Genomic DNA, 18,093 nt, shown 5'->3' with positions numbered 1-18,093 from the left:
GAGGGGCAAGCCTGGGGGTGTAGGAGGATCCCTTTGAGGCTTACCTCTTCTGCTGGAGCAGGTTCTGCTCGTCTCGCCTCTGAGCCCATGACTCCTGTCTCTGGAACCACCTACGGAACTTTCTCCACAGGCAGAGAATGTGCCCCTTCTCCCTGGGCAGCGGCAACCCCATGGAGTGTAGGGCCGGCTCCTTCGGGGGCCTGGGGCCAAGGCCAGACCCCCGCCTGGACTCAGCCCTGGGGCCACATCAGCAGCCCCTAGGGCCGGCCCGCCTTCTCCCCTAGAGGTCCCGTCTAGGGCCTCCCAGGTGCACCAGCCGGATACAGAGGCCTCCGAGTTTGTTACACTTGGCAGAGCTGGGTCTCCCGCCACTGGGGCTTCTCCCGGCAGGAGCTCCTCCTGGGAGTAGCAGAAGCCCTGCAGACACTCCCTCACTCCTCCCAAATTACCTGAGATTTAAAGAGACAGGCCACCAGGTCTGCCTGCTGTGAGGGGCCTGGGTAAACTCCCTCTCCACCTGGGTCACTCCCACTGTCCCCAGCCAGTGCAGGGAGGGGAGGCCTGCTGAGAGAATGGAGAGGCCTCCTTGGACTTTGGGACACCCGGTGACCTTTTATAGATAGGCCTGGACAGGTCAGTCTAGCCTGAGAGACTGAGTCAGTGAGGGAGGATGGGGGAATCAGGCAGGGCACTGGGTTTGAGGGGCCCGCAGTCCCCAGTGAACACACCTTCCTCACAGGGTCTTTGGGCCTCCCGTGCTGGAGACGTAACTTTGCTTAATCTCTCACCTGGCCCAGAATAGGGACATAAATACTGAAAACTCTCACTCCCCTCACCAACTTGTCCTGTAAAGGGCCAGACAGTAAATATTCTAGGTCTTGCAAGCTGGATACAGGCATACGGGATCTGACACACATTCCTCTTTGTTTTTATAGCCCTTAAAAGACGTAAAATCCATTCTGAGCTCACGAATTAGGGCAACAAAATGACGCTGTGGGCAGGATGTGGCCTCCTGGACAGAGTTCGCGGACCCCTACTCCGGAATTCTAGAGACTGTCCCCAACACGACATATAAAGAGTGGGCTGCCAAGTAACATACAGGACACTCAATTCAATTTGAATTTCAGATAAACAACAAAGAACTTTTTAGTATAAATATGCCCCAAATATTGCAAATGTTTTCTCTGGCAACCTCCAGCGGAGACAGCGTTTATTCACCCAGTACTGCCTGCCGGACCCTTAACTAAGTCTTCCCACGTCAACTCACATCGAACCTGTGAGGCAGGTATTATTATCAGCATTTTTCCAATGGAAGAAAAAAAATGAAGCTCGCAGTGGTAAAGGTCATAGAGCCGTCACCCAACGTCATACAGCCAATTGGAGCAAAGGCCAGATTCAGCCCCTCCCCTGATGCCTAAACCCCCATCATTCTGCCCTACTGCATTCCCTCATTCCAACTGGCAAAGAGCGTTCCAGAAAGAAGGGACCTGCACAGTCATACTGAAGAGTGATGACAGGAAGCACAGCCCATCCTGGTCCCACAGCACAGGACTCTGATGAGAGCAAGCTGGGAGGCCTAAGAAGATCCCTCTTCCCCCTGGAAAGGAACGGAGGCCCTGGCTTCTGCCCAGCCCACGCGCGAGCCAGGGACCCGATGGCCTGGGCCTGTAGAGTGACAGGTATGTGTGGGTCACTCGCAGGCTTCAGAGCCTGTTTTTTCCTAACCGTCTCTGATTCAGAGAGCTGGAGGGTACAGCAAGGAGTGTGCGCGTGTGTGCGTGTGGTCTGTGCCTGTGTGTGCGCCCGTGCACTGTGTGGAGGGGGGAAGGGAAGCTTAGGTGCAGGGGTGGGGTGTCTCTGTGGGCGGGGGGAGGAGGGCCACCCTCAAATCTAAAGAGACAGCAGCACTTCCGTTCCTGCTGTTGGGCCCAAGCCCAGGCCACGGAGCCTGAGCAAACAGTTCCATAGATTAGCTGCTTTCCGCACCCACCCAGGGGTCAGTGGGTTCAGGCTGGGTGGGGGGAAGACGCTGGAACCCAAACCTTGAACCCAGGACCTTTGTGCCCATTAAGCAGGCGTGTGTCTGCCTGCCGACCCACCCACCTTCTCTGTCCTGCTGGGCTCCAGGCAAAGACCCTCATTCAGGATAAGGCGCTGAGGTATTCATCATGGCGGGGAGGGGACCTCCAGGAGGACATGGCAGCCACTGCCAACTTTCCTTTCCTCTCTCACCTCTCTCCACCTGGTGCTACCTTTGCAGGGTCACCAGGGCAGAAGGGAAATCGAAAACAGACTCAAAATAGCTATGGAGGGCTGCAGCCCAGCCCCGATTGGGAACATCGGAGCTGCCGGATGCTGAGTTCTCTCTTGGGGGCATGGTTCCTCCACCTGGGCACAGCTGATCTAGCTTGTTTGTTTTTAATATCTATTTATTTGTTCGCTTGTTTATTTGGCTGTGCCAGGTCTTACTTGCGGCACGCGGGATCTAGTTCCCCGACCAGGGATCGAACCCGGGCCTCCTGCATTGGGAGCGTGGAGTCTTAGCCACTGGACCGCCAGGGAAGTCCCCAGACTGATACTTTGGAACAAGTAATTCTGTAGCGTGGGGCGGTCCTGCACATTGCAGGATCTTTAGCCGCCATTCACCAGGTGACAGCAGCACCCCTGCCCCTCCGCTCAGCTGTGACCATCAAAAGTGGCTTTAGGCATTGCCTGAGGTCCCCCAGGGAGCAAAGTACTCTCCCTTGAGAACAACTGATTTAGGGCCCGAAAGTGTTTACATATAATTTTTTTCTGGTTTTGTCCCTCTGGGTTTGTTCCATGTCTTTCTGTGTTTCCCTCTGGTTTTCCTCTCACTGCTTCTGTCTCTCTGCAATTGTATCTGTTCCCTTGGTCTCTGTGATGGAGAGTGTGGGCTGTGTGTGCTATGGGGTGTGTGTGTGTCTGTGGCCATGACTCTGAGTGGTCTCTCTGTGGAATCCTGGGTTTCTTTCTCTTGACCTCCGCCCCTGTGTTTGTTTCCCTGTCCGGCTTGCTGTGTCCCCCCATCCCTGCTCCCTGCGTCCTCCTGCGGGGTCTCTCCTTAGCTGGGTTGTCAAGTGCAGCGCTGGCTGGGCAGGCCAAGAGGCTGCAAGGATGGAGCCAGGCTGGGGCAATGAGGTTAAAGCCACCTCTCACTCAGCCTGGAGTTTGGTCCAGTCACTGGGTACACAAGCCCTTGTGTACCAGCTCAGAAAGCCTGCACGACAGCAGATGACAGGTCGGCGGGTGAGCACACACGCACGCACACACACACACACACACGCACACGCACATCACAAGCTCCGCCCAGGGGCCCAGCCAGGATGGTGCTCTGCTTTGGTGTCTAAATTCCCGGGAGCCAGGTAAGCCGGGCTCTAGAGCTGGATTTCTGGCCGCCTGGATGGTAGTTTGTGCTAAAAGCCCTCCAAGGTCCTTTTCAACTCAAACATCCTGTGATTCTGAAGAAACATGAGTCACGTGGGGTTGCACGTATACACACGGTCACCTCGGCCTGCACAGGTCCGGAGGTCTGAACTGTGGCAGAGGCCTCGTGCACTTTTCCCCGCTACGTGACCTTCGTCCCCGATCCCCTTTTCATTCCAATTGCTAACTGTAGCTCCATCCCTTTGCCCCCCTTTCTTACAACCTCTCCAACCTCATCCTTGAGCCGCTCGCACCACGGGGGACGCTGCGTAGCAGCTGCTGACTCTCCGCTTTCTTGAAGAGAGCTGGGGGAGGCCTCGCAGCTACTCCTGCCTCCCCAGATATGTACGTGCACGTCATCTGACACGTTTCCGCGGGGCATGTTTTATGTCAACTGAATCAATATGTCATAGCAATGTTTTAGAAGGGTTGTTTGTGTTTGCATATGTGTCTGTTTCCTAGCATCCTCGTAATTGTCTGTAGATTTTAAAATTCACAGGCATTGGCCCTCCTAGACCTTTACCCCGTTGCACAAGGTGCCAAAAGGGCACAGATGGCCGTATGGATGTGAGCATCCCCCAATCCCCCCGGTCTATTTCTCTCCACCGCCAGTCAGTTCTCCCCCTCCCTCGCCACCTCTGCAGAAAGACTGATCAGCCTTGAGAGCTCTCACTTGGTTTCCAACCTCCTCCCACCCCTCAATGATTTTGAACATCTTGTTTCCTAAATCAGCCATCCAGGAGGTGACAGGGAAGGGGGTGGGTGCTGGTTTGGGGAGAAGCAGGTACTGGCTCCCCTGGTTTGTGAGAGGCTTGACGCTTTAGAGGGAGCCCCGCGGAGCTCTGACCCGACCCTAACTCTCTCTCCAGGTCTCTGCAGGCTGGGGTCAGGACTCGTAGTCCCAGTGTAGCCCCTCTGGAGACACGGCAGGGTGCAGAAGGGTGTCCACAGCCTTCCCAGGGCAGAGCCTCTGGTCCTGCTGGCCAGGCTTCCTAGAGCCTATTTCCTCCCTCTCTTCCTGGTCAGACCCCAAGGCCTCTCCCTTCCACAGCCAGACCCCTCTGCTCTGCCATCTCCCTCGATGGGCTTTTACCTACCTTACCTGATCAGAGGCACTCTGCTTGCAGACCCGGAAGTCAACCAGGAACGCAGTTGCTGAAGCGTGCACAGCTCCCAAAGGAATTTCCAAATGTGCCCAAGGGAGCCTGGCTTCTGGAAGAGGCATGGAGGGAGCAACTGATACGTAATCAGAACAGCTGCGTTCCAGCTCCATTTTCGCCAGAAATCACGGCGGGACCTCGGCCCCATCACCTTTTAGTGTCCTGATCTGCAAAAATAAGGACTCTTAAGTTTTAAGATTTCCTGTTCCTTTCAACACTCTCTGCTCCCCCAGGTGGCCCCCCTCAGCTCCCACATGCAGAGAGGATGGAGGTCCGAAGGGACCCCTTATCAGAAAGGGCTCTTATCTCTCAGGTGAGATCTGACTCTGAATCACAGGGGCAGATGCTCCACCAAGCAGAGAGGAGAGAGGGAAGGGAGGGAGAACACGGGCACACATGGCTTCTAATCATCCTCTAGGCTTAGACGTGGCAGGACTCTGTGGTCCTGAGCGGGGAGAGGGTGAAGCTCCCCCGCCATGGGGACCCCCAGGGCTCCGGACAGCCAGCCAGAGCTGGGGACCAGGTGTGTGGTCCTCCTGACCAGGCAAGTGTGGCTGGCTCTCCCCTCGACTCCACTCCGCTCTGGGCAATGTCCCTGGACACTGGGCTCGGGGCGTGTGGGGAGGGAGTCTTGAGGCCACTAAGCCTCAGGGAAACACCAACGGTTTGGTGTTCAAGAGACAGGATCTAGCCGTTATCTCAAATCGGATCACTGCTATTAAAAATCCAAGCCCATGGGAGATTGGCACTGACATATACACAGTACTATACGTGAAATAGATAACTAATAAGAACCTGCTGTATAGCCCAGGGAACTCCACTCAACACTCTGTAATGACCTATATGGGAAAAGAATCTAAACAAGAGTGGATATATGTATAACTGACTCACTTTGCTGTACAGCAGAAACTAACACAACAGTGTAAATCAGCTCTACTCCAATAAAAATTCAAAAACAAGACAAAACAACAACAACTAAAACCCCCAAGCCCAAAGGAAAACCCCTTTCCAAACTCAGGTGTGCAAACCATAGCCTTTCTAGCAGCCCTGCAGTGGCAGATTTTCTTGGCACTCTCCCCCCAGTTTGTCCCCCACCTGCACTTTTTAGTCTCTTTCTCTCCCCCCGCAAACAATCTCAGTGAAACAGCAAACGGGGTGATGATAAGAACGCTCAGATTCTATTTATTTGGCCCAGGCGCTCACCCAAACACCCCACCACGTCTGTCATGAAAACCAAGCGAAATGCCAGACCTGTTATACAGCGGCAGTAGTTGAAGGTGGGGAGGGACAGCGGGAGCAGGTAGGCGCGCTGGGTCTGAGAGTCGGGGAGCGGGGTCAGAGCGGCCCAGGGGTGGGGGGTGAGCTGGGGGCCACCGCCTAAAGACCCCGCCCAAGAGGCAGACCTGACCTGAGGGGAGCTCTCTGCCTTCTCCTCAGCCCTCGATGGAGAGGCAGCCGGCAGAGGGGGTGGGTCTCCCCTTGGACTGCGGGGCAGTGCCAGGCTGGGGCTCGAGGGGCCGGGCAGATTCTAAGGCAGATACCTAAGGGGGACGGCGTCGGTGGGAGGCTGAGACGAGGGGCGAGAGGCCAGACCAGGGGGCCATGAGGTGGCATCCGGGCTGGGAACAACAGAGGGACAGAAGCCAAACGCTACGTTCTGCAGATAGCTGGCTCCTGATCAGTTCCGGCCCCACGTAGGCAGGTCCCTGGTCAGCCACGGCAAGCACAAGGAAATAGAGAAAGCGACCTTGGCCATTCTGCACCTTCTCTCACTCGCCTGCCCCACTGCCTAGGCTTCCAGGACCCGGTGTCCTCCCGGGTGTAAGACCCCCGTGCACCTGGGGTGTGGCCGCGGGCTCTGCTTCTGCACAGGGGCGCTGGGACCTGCATGGGGGCCCTGGCGGGGTATGCAGTGAGCTCCTGATAAGATTGGCTCACAGGCCAGGAGGGATCAGTCCAGCATCCACAGGCTCTGCCCTAGGGGCAGTTCTCAGGCCACTGGCTCCCTTCCCTGACCCCTCCCCCTTCTCCAGGACATGCTGACTCCCAACTCCAAGAGCTGACTTTGACGTGTCCCCAAGCTACAGGGAAGTCCAGAAACCGGTATGCAGTTGGGGCTGTGCACGGGACAGAGTACAGGACACCTCAAAACCCTGGGCTGTCCACTGGAGTGTACGTTGGAGATGCCCGTGTGTGATTCTGTGGCCAAGGTTGTGCCCATCATCGAAGGTGGCAGATGGATGTACTAAAACGTTTACTGTCAGAGGTACATGAGTGCCTGTAATATCGAGCTAAGATGTCCCTGCAGTTCTTGCTGCAGACTTGGTGCAGAGGGTAGCCCTCTACCCACCGGGTCTAGATTTGTCCATCTGTCCGTACAGATGGGCAAGGGAACCATCATGGGGCTAGGTCTCTCCAGGAGCCCAGAAGCCACGGGTTGGTGTCCTGCTCTGCCCTGGTGAGCTCTGCGACCTCAATCACAGAATCTCTCTGAGAATCAGCCTGCTTGCCTGTAAAACGCAGATAACAATCCTGCTGCAGGATTTATTCTGTAGGGTTCTTGTTAGGATTAAAGAAGATAAAGAACATTAAACGAACATTCTGTATACCGAACAGTGTCTTATGAATGACTGAGGGCCATTTGCTTTGTCATCTTTGCTTGGGCGTGAGTGTTTGAAATTGAACACATCCAGGAAGTAACTTTCAGATGTCAGAGCTGTCTTGTCTCTGGGCCCTGAATCTCGTGGTGGAAGGAGCACAGGCCTTGGAGCCAGATATCTCTGGATTCAAACTCTGCTAATTACTAGTTGAGCGATCTCGTACGGTTAAGGTCCCCCGCTCTGAGCCTCAGTTTCCCATCTACGAAATGAGCAGTCATACACACTTGACCTTCGGCAAGGAAGTCACCCTCTCTGGGCTTTAGTAACCGTCTATAGCTAACGTGCAGGCCTGTTACGGGACTCAGATGAGGCAGGTGTGGCAGGTGCCTGGCCCGTGGCAAACGCACACTAATAGCCTCTATACTGCACCGAATTCACACTGTCCCTTGACCTGGCTGTCTTCCGCCTCTTACTTGCAGAGCCTCAGAGGAAGAGGCTAAATCACACCGTGTTCTTCTCTCTCCCCGTCTGAGAACCTGGCACAGAGGATACGTTGAACTGTGTTTTATGGAGAGTGATCTGTACCAAGGAAATTGCAAGCTATTGGTCTGGCCAAAAAGTTCGTTCGGGTTCTTCCGTGACACCTTACAGGACACCCAAACGAACTTTTTGGCCAACCCAATATTTGGTGGGTGCCTGCCTGTCCTTTCCTAGGCCCCAAAGGCTAAGGGAGGGCTCAGTGTGCAAGGGAGGGGCCCAGAGGTGACAGAGGAACAAGGGAAGGTGGCAGGGGATCACGTGTACGTGGGTGGTGTACATCAATACCCAGTCACGCACAGAGAGAACGGCTTCTGCCCCTGAAAGGGGAATGGACCTGCGGAAGGGCAGCAGGGACCAGCAGTTGGGATGAAGGGAGGGTGCGGCCTGCGCGCAGCAGAGGCCCCGTGCCTGCAGTCACTCTCTCCATCCCAGCTGCTGGTCCTGAGCCCCCACTCCTGGCTGGCCTGGGACTCCGGGGTGGGGTGGGGCGTGATCACTGACGGAAGCCCGAAGCCATGGGGCCTGAGAGCCGTCCCCTTCTTGCCTACCAGGTTACTCGCAGAGGGAGAGAGGAGATGAGAAGTGGAGGCTTCCGGAAAAAGGAGGAAGAATTGGCAGCTGTGTCCCCTAGACCTGTGAGGCTGGGGCGGGCTGGGGCCTGAGGATCCCTGGGAGAAGAGACTAGCCAGCCATGTGGGGTAACATGCTCTGACCCAGGGGCAGGAGACAGTCTCCAAGGCCTGGGTCAGAGGTCAGTGACCTTCATGGAGCCAGAGTCTGATATATCTGTCTGTCTCCCTTACCTTCTTATCTCTGAATCTGAAGGCCTGGCCCGGAGAGAGATGAGTGGCGAAGGCCTGAAAGGGGAAAAGTAGGAGAAGGCAAAGGTATTGCAATGACAAGGCTTTCGGTCACTGAAATGCTGGCAGCTCGCGTGCTCTCCTGTGTGTGCTGCTGTCTGATGGTCACGATCACAGCAGGTAGACAAGTCAGAAGTCATCAGCTAATCCCGTCGCAGAGCAGGAACCGGACACTGGGTTCTGACCTGTACCCATCACCCCCGAAGGGCCCTGGCTGTCCAGTGGGGCTGCTCCTGGGGACGAAGAAGTTGGCAGAAGGCAGCAGAGTGGCCCTCACGTTAGCCCAGCACCCAACGCACCCCTGGGCAATGAATTCGGAGGTGGTGGCAGCGGGGAGGGTGGCAGCGATGGTGTCTGCGGGAAACTCGTGCCAGCCCCCCTCAGTCGACCCCACAGTTTGATCGGGAAGGAGTCCGGCAAGCAACCAGCCGAAGGAAGCAAAGCAAACCACTGGCACCTGTGCTCACACAGCGGACCCCTCCCACAGACGCCTGCTACCGCTCAGGTGAGTGGGGACCCCCTGGCTGCAGCCTGGCCTGGCACAGTCCCCGCTCCGGCCCCGTGGCCGTAACTGCCACCTCCTCGATGCCACGAACGACAAAGAAGCAATGCAGGCAAGGGGAAGCAGGTGTGTCCAGTCCCACCCAGGTGGCTCCCGCCTGGCTGCCCTCCCAGGGCGGAGAGAGGGGCCCTTTGATCCAACCTCCCTGTCGGTGTGACGCCACTCTGTGTGTCAGAGTAGTTTCTCTCCTGGCATATTTCTCATTTTTTTTCTCATTAGCCTTAAGAAACAGGTGGGCCCAACCCAGAGAAGTCAGTGATCCTGGCTCCTACGTCCAAGTCAGGGCACTTTCTCCGTTTTCATCGAGTGATCTCGGCTGCTGGAGGGGCCTTGCCAGCCCCCATGTGCCGCCCCGTCTGTGCTCTCGGGGCCCACAGAGGCTGCCGGCCTCCACTCAGCCTCTCTCCCTCCCTCAGCTACAGCGCCCCAGACCTCAGCTGGCCTTTCTCCAGCCAGCACCGGCGGGGGGACACTGGCCCTGCCCTTCCTTCCCTTGGCTGCAGGCAGAGCTTTGCTCCAGAGGCTGTACCACCACTGTCACCAGAACTCAGAACCTTGTCCGTCAAACACTTTGCAAGTAGCTGGGAGGCGACCCATTTTTAAAGTCCAGAGATACCTGTAAGAACACAACCTCTCATCAGCTCCTTGCCTCTGGCTGGTGAGGTGCATGGGAACCAGAATGTTCTGCTTCTCTATTCTGAAGAAACCAGGGAAGGGGGAGACAGGGGAGAATGGTAAGCATTGGGGGTACCTGAAGACTTCCAGACGCAGGAACCGCAGTATTTCTGTTACTCTGTTTGCGTGTCCCAGTCTCTGCAGCCCCATCCAATGAGCGTGGTAGCCACCCTGTAGTCACTGGGACAAAAACATCTATCAGCTTAACACTTCGGCGCCCAGTTCACTTACTGCATCTGTCGTGCTGCACAGCGATGCCTGGGTGTCTTTCTTTCATTTCTCACTTGGGCTCCTGCGGGCAGATGTAGAATCTTGTAGGTTGCCTTGAGTGCATCTTTCAGCGGGTACCACGTGCCGGCCGGTTTCGTGAGCTCTGCTGCTGGGATCCTTCCCTCTTTTTTTCCTTCTTCATAATATTCCACGAGCTCTCCTTTCCCCCTACTCGCTTTCTCTTTTTCTCTGTCTCTCTTTCTGTCTCTTGCACACACAGAAGTATATATAAGCTGAGAAAATTTCCCAACGATTACTGATGTTTGCATTGTTTTTTATCCTTTGCAATGTGTTTCCACCCCTATTATGTCTACACAAAGGCTGGTAATTTTTTTTAACCACCTTTGACAAATGGAAAACAATCTGAACTATGTCCAGTAGGAGAATTAGAATAAAAACAGGTCAATCATTCATAGATTCGGTTAATGAATATTTATTACCCACTGCATTGTACCAGGAATCACGCCAAGCACTGGGAATACAAAGATGAATAAGATGGGCATCACATTCTCCTTTGTGGAGCTTGCAGTCTGTTAAGGAAAACACATTTAAACAAGTAAGTACAATAAAGTGCAGGGTGTGTAAGAAGAAGAAATCATGGGTGGCCTGGAAACAGAAGAGGCAGACTCCAACCTAGCCTATGGGTCAGGGCCCCCCACCCCCCAAAACACACACAAACACGATATACGATTGTTAAGCTGAGACTAATAGGATGAATAGAAGTTACAAAGATGGAAGGGAGGATGGTGCAGAGAGATAGAAAGGTCCAGAAACTGTGAAGGCCAAAAGGAAGGAAAATAGAGGAGGAATGAAAAATTCATCTTGGTGAAACAGAAGGCCAGGAGAGGTTGCCAGATGTCAGCTCACGGAAGGGCTTCCAGTCGATCACAGGTTGAGGCAGGAGTTGCATCTTACAAAGATCAATGTGGCTCTAGTGTGACTGAGAGATTGGAGAAAACCAAGACTGCATGCAGACAGCACAGAGAGGAACCCACTCCTGGACTTAAGGTGGGACATGATGGGTGCTCGTCCTGGAAGAATAGCGATAGGGTCTGGAGAGGTAGAGACAAATGAAATGGTCTTCAAAGCATATTAAATGAAAAAAGCAAGAAGTGTTTTCCTAATACATTGTACTATATTATATGTGTTTTTAGAGGAATATATACATAGGTATGGTCAGATATGCATAGAGTATTTTTGGAAGAATAGATAACAAACTTTTGTTTGTGAGAGTCCCTGGCGAGAGTACATGAGGGGCTGGAACAGAGGTAGGAATGCTTTTTTCTCTGTATATCTTGTGTGCTCTTTGAATTTTGTACCATGTGGTGTATCATCTACTCAAAAGTTATTCTTTTTCAAGGGAGATGTTTTATAGAATCTATGAGACTTAAGATTAACTGCATATGAGAGGTGAGACAGGTGTGTTGAGGATGACAGCTAAGATTTGAGCTCAGGCAATCTTGCCTACTTATTTGGTTGGAAACACTGGTGGAGGAGTGGGTTTGGTGAGGAAGAAAAGCTGCTCAGTTTGGGACATGCTGAGTTCCAGGTGTCTGTAAACTATCCAGGTAGAGTTGTCTAATAGATAGGCATCCAAGCTGTTCGTGCCTGGAGCTCAGGAGACAGACCTAAAGAGAAGGTAAGAAGTCGGGAATCATGAAGGTGTGTGTGTCAATACCATCTACGGAGGCAGCTGGAACTTCCCAGGTGGTGAGGAAAACAGAGAGCCTTGTGGACCAAAAATATTTAAGGGATGGATAGGAGAGAAGCAGGCAAAGTAGGAGGCGTGCGTGGCACTAGGCACGTGCTGGGAAGGGGTGAGTGGTCCACTAGCATCTGAACGCTACAGAGTTTGCTCAAGACTCGGATTGCTCAGCGGGGTTAGCTACAGGTAGATTACCTTGATGAGATCGCTAGCCAGCCGGAGAGGCAAGGTCAGATCACAATGGGGTGAGGACTCAGTGTGAGGTCAGCAGACAATAGACTCTTCTCTTAAGAAGTCTGGCCCCGAAGAGGGAGTAAAAAGATAGGGCAGGACCTGAAACGAGAAATGGGAGTTGAGGGAGGGCGATTACAATGTCTTTGCAGGTGGGAAAGAGCAGAGCATGGTTATTTGCTGACTAGCATCGCTAGGGGAGCGAGAGAGAGGCTGAAGACACAAGAATGAGAGGAGTTACAGGACACAGTGATAGACAGAGCTGCCTGAAGAGACAGAAAGAAAACTGCATCTGGAACGCAGATGGGAGTTGAGCTTTATACAGGAGAAGGAGAATTTCCACTGTGAAAGATCAGAGGAGTCACGCTGAGCATGCTTAGAAACCATACAACCTCTGTGTGTGTGTGTGCGTGTGTGTGTGTGTGTGTGCGCGCGTGTGCGTGTGTGTGTGTGATCCCTCACCGTTCTGCACTCATTTGTGCCTTGCATGAGAGTCTGGATGAACCTGTCTCTGGTGTTGCAAATCCCACTTACCTTTTTGCTGTTCCAGACCACAGTCCTCTTAAGAGTTGTTATGGCATTGTGGTCAGGGTGATGATAGAGCTGGGACGAGAAGGGCTGGAAGCCAAAGCGAGGCTGTAATGGGTACCCTGGACACCTAGTTTCCAATTTCCTTCCTGGAAAGGGTTGGCCCGGGCTCTATTATTGCTGTCTACCCCACAGTTCAGCACAGGGACAAACGGAGATGGGGGTGGAGGATGGCTGTTGCAGGAAACATGGTTGGGGGCCTGTTACCTCCAGAGGCAAGGATGAACAGCTGCCAACAGACAACCAGAGGCACAGGCCAGGGATGGTCTCATAAAACAAATGATGGGGCCATCCAAGCATGGAAAGGAATAATTTACCTCACATATTTAAAAACACACCAGGATGCAAATGAGATACAAGCACTTCAGACTCCCAGTCTCAAAAAACAAGGATAAGACAACCCAAAAATAACAACCAAAAAAACCCCCGAAAAAATTCAAAAATGGGCAAAGGACTTGAATAGACATTTCTCCAAGAAAGAAGATATGCAAATGGCCAATAGGCACATGAAAAGATGTTCAATGCTGTTAGTCGCCAGGGAAATGCAAATTAAAACCACAATGAGATACCACTTCCTAACCAAAAGGATGGCTATTATCAAAGAAACAGAAAGTAACGTGTTGGTGAAGATGTGGTGAAACCGGAACCCTGTGCCTTGCCTGAGGAAACATACAACAGTACAACTGCTGTGGGAAACAGTATGGCAGTTCCTCAAGAAAATTAAACGTAGGCTTGCCATAAGATCTAGCCATCTGCTTCTAGTCATATACCCAAAGAAACTGAAAGCAGGAACTTGAACAGATAATTGTATACCAATGTTCATAGCAGCATCACAATAGCCAAAGGTGGAAGCAACCCAATCGTCCATCAGTGGATGAATGGACAAACACAACGTGGAATACACATACAATGAAATGTTATTTGACCTTTAGAAGGAATGAAATTCTGACTCATGCTACAGCATGGATGAATCTTGAAAACATCAAATAAGCCAGGTACAGTAGGACGAATATTGGATGATTCCCCTTATATAAGGTAACCAGAGTAGTTAAATTCATAGACAGAAAGTCGAATATTGGTTATCAGGCACCATGGGGAGGGGATAATGGGGTGTTAAGGTTTAACGGGTACAAGAGCTTCAGTGTAAAAAATTCCCTGGATGAACAGTGGTGATGGTTGCCCGACAAGGTGAATGTACTTAATGCCACTGAATGGCACACCTAAGAATAGTTAAAATAGTAAATTTTATGTTATGTATATCACAGTGCATCTTTTTAAAATAAAGGAAGGATAAAGAGCCTTTTTTCTTGCAGTTTTCTCGTTGGGGTTTGGTCGGTAGGTGGGGAGAGAGTCCTACGGGGTACAAGAAGAGGCGAGAGGCTACAACCTCAATGCCATGCCTGGCTCTTCCCACATGAAGCCCTGTGGAACTAGGGAGGATTCACAGCTTACAATCTAGGGCCTCATGGGGTGGAAAGGAAGATGACCCGCTCATTGGCCTAGCACCCCTACCTCATGTCTTCAGTTGCCAAGTCTAACTCTGTTTGAAAAGATACCCCCTTTTCCCAAGATGTGGGACTTCCAAGAAGACAGAAGATACGTGGGGCCCTTTGCTCATCTCTAGATGCTGATGTGAAGGGCAAGGCGTGGATGGCCTTTAAGAATTATTCTGTCCTCCCCTCCTAGGATTAATGGGCATGAAGGTCAGATGCTTGCATAGGCAGTGTCTCTCTCTCTCTGCCCGCCCCCCACCCCAGGCCTACCTGGAGTCGGGAGGAGAGTAATGGGGGTCCTAGTCATATGTGATAGACACTTTCCTCTCCATCCCCCTCCCCAAGGTCCAGTCCAAGATTCAAGTGTCCCAGCGTGTTGCGACGAATGATCTCCCAGCCTCGGTGACTGCTGCTGCTTCGAGATGTGGTCCGGGACAGGGAGGGAGTCGGGAGGGCCAGGGAGGCCCTGGCTAGAATCCCACTTTCAACCACAGAGGGCTGTTTCTCAGAAAGATGCTCATGTTCTTCCTCCTTGTCTGAGCCCTTGAAAGCTTCCACATAGCGACGTACTCGCAAAGCATTCTGATCTTGGTTGGTCTCAACTCTGAGGAGGGGAAAGGGGAGAGGACTCAGCTGAGCTGGGGAGAGAGCTGGGCCATGGGGAGAAGCAGAAGTGAGCGGGGCACAGCTGGGAAACAGGAGTGAGAGGAAAGGGGGAGGAAGTTAGCAGCGTTGAAGCCAGAAGACCCTCTAGGATCAAATGAAGGGAAGTAGAGGGAGATGGAGGATAACTAGGAGAGAGACCCAAAAGGCTGTGCATTCAGGATTTGGAGGGTAGTAGGGCTTGTGTGGGCGTGTGATGGTGGGGGGAATGTGGGTGAGTATGAAAGAGAAAACAGAGCCAATTAAAAGATAAGCGTGTCATCAGGATGAGAAGATGCCATTCAGGAAATAAATGAGAGAGGGGAGCCAGGTCAGGAGATGAAGGTAGAGTACGAAGGAGCAGGTTAGTTTCAAGGCTAGACTAGAAGCTTCAAGAATGTACTAGAAGTGGGCGTCAGGTGGAAACAAGACTAGACCAAGTTGGGTAACCCATGCCCACATTCGAGCACGGACTCATATTCTTAGCCATTCACATTACTGCCCTTATGTACTCATAAGCCTGGCATCAGCTCTCAGCATTCTTTGCACCCCTCCACTTCAGCTCCACCCGCCTCCCCCTAACAGGCTAACACAGTCTCGCTTTACGGAGTGATGACGCCTCCTTTGGGTCCAATTTGGGATCTCAAGGATGGAGAGGAGGGTCATAAATGTGGAACCGGTCACCCTTGTTCCCACGGCCTCACACTGGTTGACAGTTCACACGTCTACATTGTCACTCACCGCAGGAACCAGCGGTCCCCCAGCCCGTACTTGTACCCACAGACGCCAGAGCGAGGCCACAGGGTGCGAGGCATCTTCCTCTCCAGCATCACCGTGGTGGCCACGACCTAGGAGGAACCAAGAGATAGAGGAAGAACTCAGAAAGAGCCATGAGGTTCAGAGAACCCTGAGGCTACTGACAGAGGGAACCAAAAGGAACCTGTGGGATGAGGACACCAGAGATCAGTGGAGGTGACAGCTACCTACCTATCCCCTAGCCTGTGGGAGGTGCCACGCTACCTGCCTTACTCATCACCTGCCATAAAAGCAGAGGATATTTTATGAGTGCTTCGAATAAAACAGTGGCCCCTGCTTTACTATTCAGATTCTTGGAAAATCAGTCACTCCAAACTAATCTCATTTCCTTTTTCATATGAAAGCCATAAACCAATTATCTTGATTTAAATAATATGATTAAACAGAATCTCTATGACCTTGGGGAGGAAATGCTGCTGCCGATGTTCAGGAATTTGCAGCAAATTCAATAAATACCCATATGCTAAGAAGGAAAAGGGTGCGTGAATGACTCCAAACTGGGCAGGGAAAATTCTAGTGGCACGTCACATGTTCTGTCCTTTGCCCAGCCCTCATTAATTACCTAGGTGAAACATAGAAGACAAGCTTATCAGATATGTCTGAGACACAAAACTGGGAGGGATACGTAATATACAAGATGACAAAGCAATACAAAAATGATCTCACCAGACTGGAATGCTGGTCAAAGACCACTAACATTAAAAATTTAAGTAAATCAAATGTAAGGTCCTACATTTATGTATAAGACTAAAGTATCATTCGAAAAGACACATGCACCCCAATGTTCACTGCAGCACTATTTACAAAAGCCAGGACATGGAAGCAACCTAAATGCCCGTCAACAGAGGAATGGATAAAGAAGATGTGGTACATATATACGATGGAATATTACTCAGGCATAAAAAGGGACAAAATAACGCCATTTGCAGCAACGTGGATGGACCAAGAGATTGTCATACTGAGTGAAGTCAGTCAGACACAGAAAGACAAAGATCTTATGATATCGCTCATATGTGGAATCTAAAAAGAAGGGTACAAATGAACTTATTTACATAACAGAAGTAGAGTCATGGATGTAGAAAACGAACTTGTGGGGATAAGCGGATAAGGCAGGGAGGGAGATTGGGACTGACATATATACATACAACTATATGTAAAATAGATAACTAATAAGAACCTGCCGTATAGCACAGGGAAGTCTACTCAGTGCTCTGTAACGGCCTGTATGGGAAAAGAATCTAAAAAGAAAAAGGACGGATATATGCATATGTATAGCTGATTCACTTTGCTGTACATCTGAAGCTGACAACATTGTAAATCAACTATAGTCCAATAAAAATTTTTTTTAAAAGACTAAAATGTCTCTGTTAAGTACAGGAAAAACGATGAAGGAGCTTAGCTAAGTCAGTCATGTAACAAAGATGCGGGGGTTCTAGTTGATCATAAGCCTAGTAAGAACCCATTGCATATTTTCTAAAAGACCTGCCGCCATTTTAGGTGCTATTTATAGCGTAGTGTCCAAAGCAAGGACCGGCATGACCCCTCTTCACGCTGCATTCCTCCAATCATATCAGGACCATTCTAGCTTTGAAAGGCCCAGGATATAGTAGACCTGAACAGAGGGTCAGTCAGGATGGATTGGGCTCAGGAAACTTGATGAATTGAAAGAACTAGGAATCCTTAAAGTAGCTCAATTCTCCACTTTGTCTTCTTCCGCCCCATCTTTCTCGGTACTCCACACTTCTCTTGGCCTTCCCTCTGTTTCCTAGCTGCGCTGAGTTCCCTCCAACCTCAGGATTTTCTCTTTTCATTTTTAAAGATATGACTTCTTTATTTTTAATATAGGAATTTATTTTATTTATTTATTTATTTTTGGCTGCATTGGGTCTTCGCTACTGCGTGCGGGCTTTCTCTAGTTGCGGCGAGCGGGGGCTACTCTTTGTTGCGGTGCGTGGGCTTCTCATTGCGGTGGCTTCTCTTGTTGTGGAGCACGGGCTCTGGGCACGCGGGCTCAGTAGTTGTGGCTCGCGGGCTCTAAAGCACAGGCTCAGTAGTTGTGGCGCACAGGCTTAGTTGCTCCGCGGCATGTGGGATCTTCCCGGACCAGGGCTCGAACCCGCGTCCCCTGCATCGGCAGGACGATTCCTAACCACTGCGCCACCAGGCAAGTCCCCAACCTCAGGATTTTCAATCATTCTATTTCCTTTCCCTGCCATCATTCAGCATCCCCGCCACCTTCTGGTAAGAGAACCCAGTTTTCATTTAGAGAATCACTCCTTCTCTACTCTGAGTCCATCAGTTAGAGTAGACTGGACTTCACACAGCCCTGGTTAATTAGTCTATTCTCCCCCAAACTCCACCACCACCCCCACCACCACCTGCGCCTATGATCAAACTTGTTGCAATGAGATGGGTTCGGGCGGCAGGGGGAGACGCTCTTTTAAAAGCTACAGATCCACAGCATCGGGAGGCACACAGAATACAAGAATGGGCCCTTGAAATTTGGG

General features: G+C 51.7%; 2 protein-coding genes across 2 annotated transcripts in view; both read right to left on the bottom strand.

Moving 5' to 3' along the window:
- The window catches only part of LOC112408458 (transient receptor potential cation channel subfamily V member 6-like), a 13,824-nt gene extending 13,630 nt beyond the window's left edge, over positions 1 to 194 (bottom strand). Inside the window, exon 1 of the mRNA XM_024758063.1 lies at positions 45 to 194. Coding sequence (XP_024613831.1) covers positions 45 to 172 — 128 coding nt within the window. The 5' untranslated portion in view covers positions 173 to 194. The remainder of the gene's footprint in view (positions 1 to 44) is intronic.
- A 13,693-nt stretch (positions 195 to 13,887) lies between these two features.
- TRPV5 (transient receptor potential cation channel subfamily V member 5) overlaps positions 13,888 to 18,093 on the bottom strand; it is a 28,416-nt gene continuing 24,210 nt past the window's right edge. Inside the window, exons 17-18 of the mRNA XM_024758074.1 lie at positions 15,512 to 15,618; positions 13,888 to 14,732 (exon numbers count right to left, since the gene is read on the bottom strand). Coding sequence (XP_024613842.1) covers positions 14,432 to 14,732; positions 15,512 to 15,618 — 408 coding nt within the window. The 3' untranslated portion in view covers positions 13,888 to 14,431. The remainder of the gene's footprint in view (positions 14,733 to 15,511; positions 15,619 to 18,093) is intronic.

The sequence above is a fragment of the Neophocaena asiaeorientalis genome, unplaced genomic scaffold (genome assembly GCF_003031525.2).
Source record: "Neophocaena asiaeorientalis asiaeorientalis breed wild unplaced genomic scaffold, Neophocaena_asiaeorientalis_V1.1 scaffold206, whole genome shotgun sequence".
Classification (NCBI taxonomy): Eukaryota; Metazoa; Chordata; class Mammalia; order Artiodactyla; family Phocoenidae; genus Neophocaena; species Neophocaena asiaeorientalis.
This window is presented reverse-complemented; position numbering and strand designations above follow the sequence as displayed.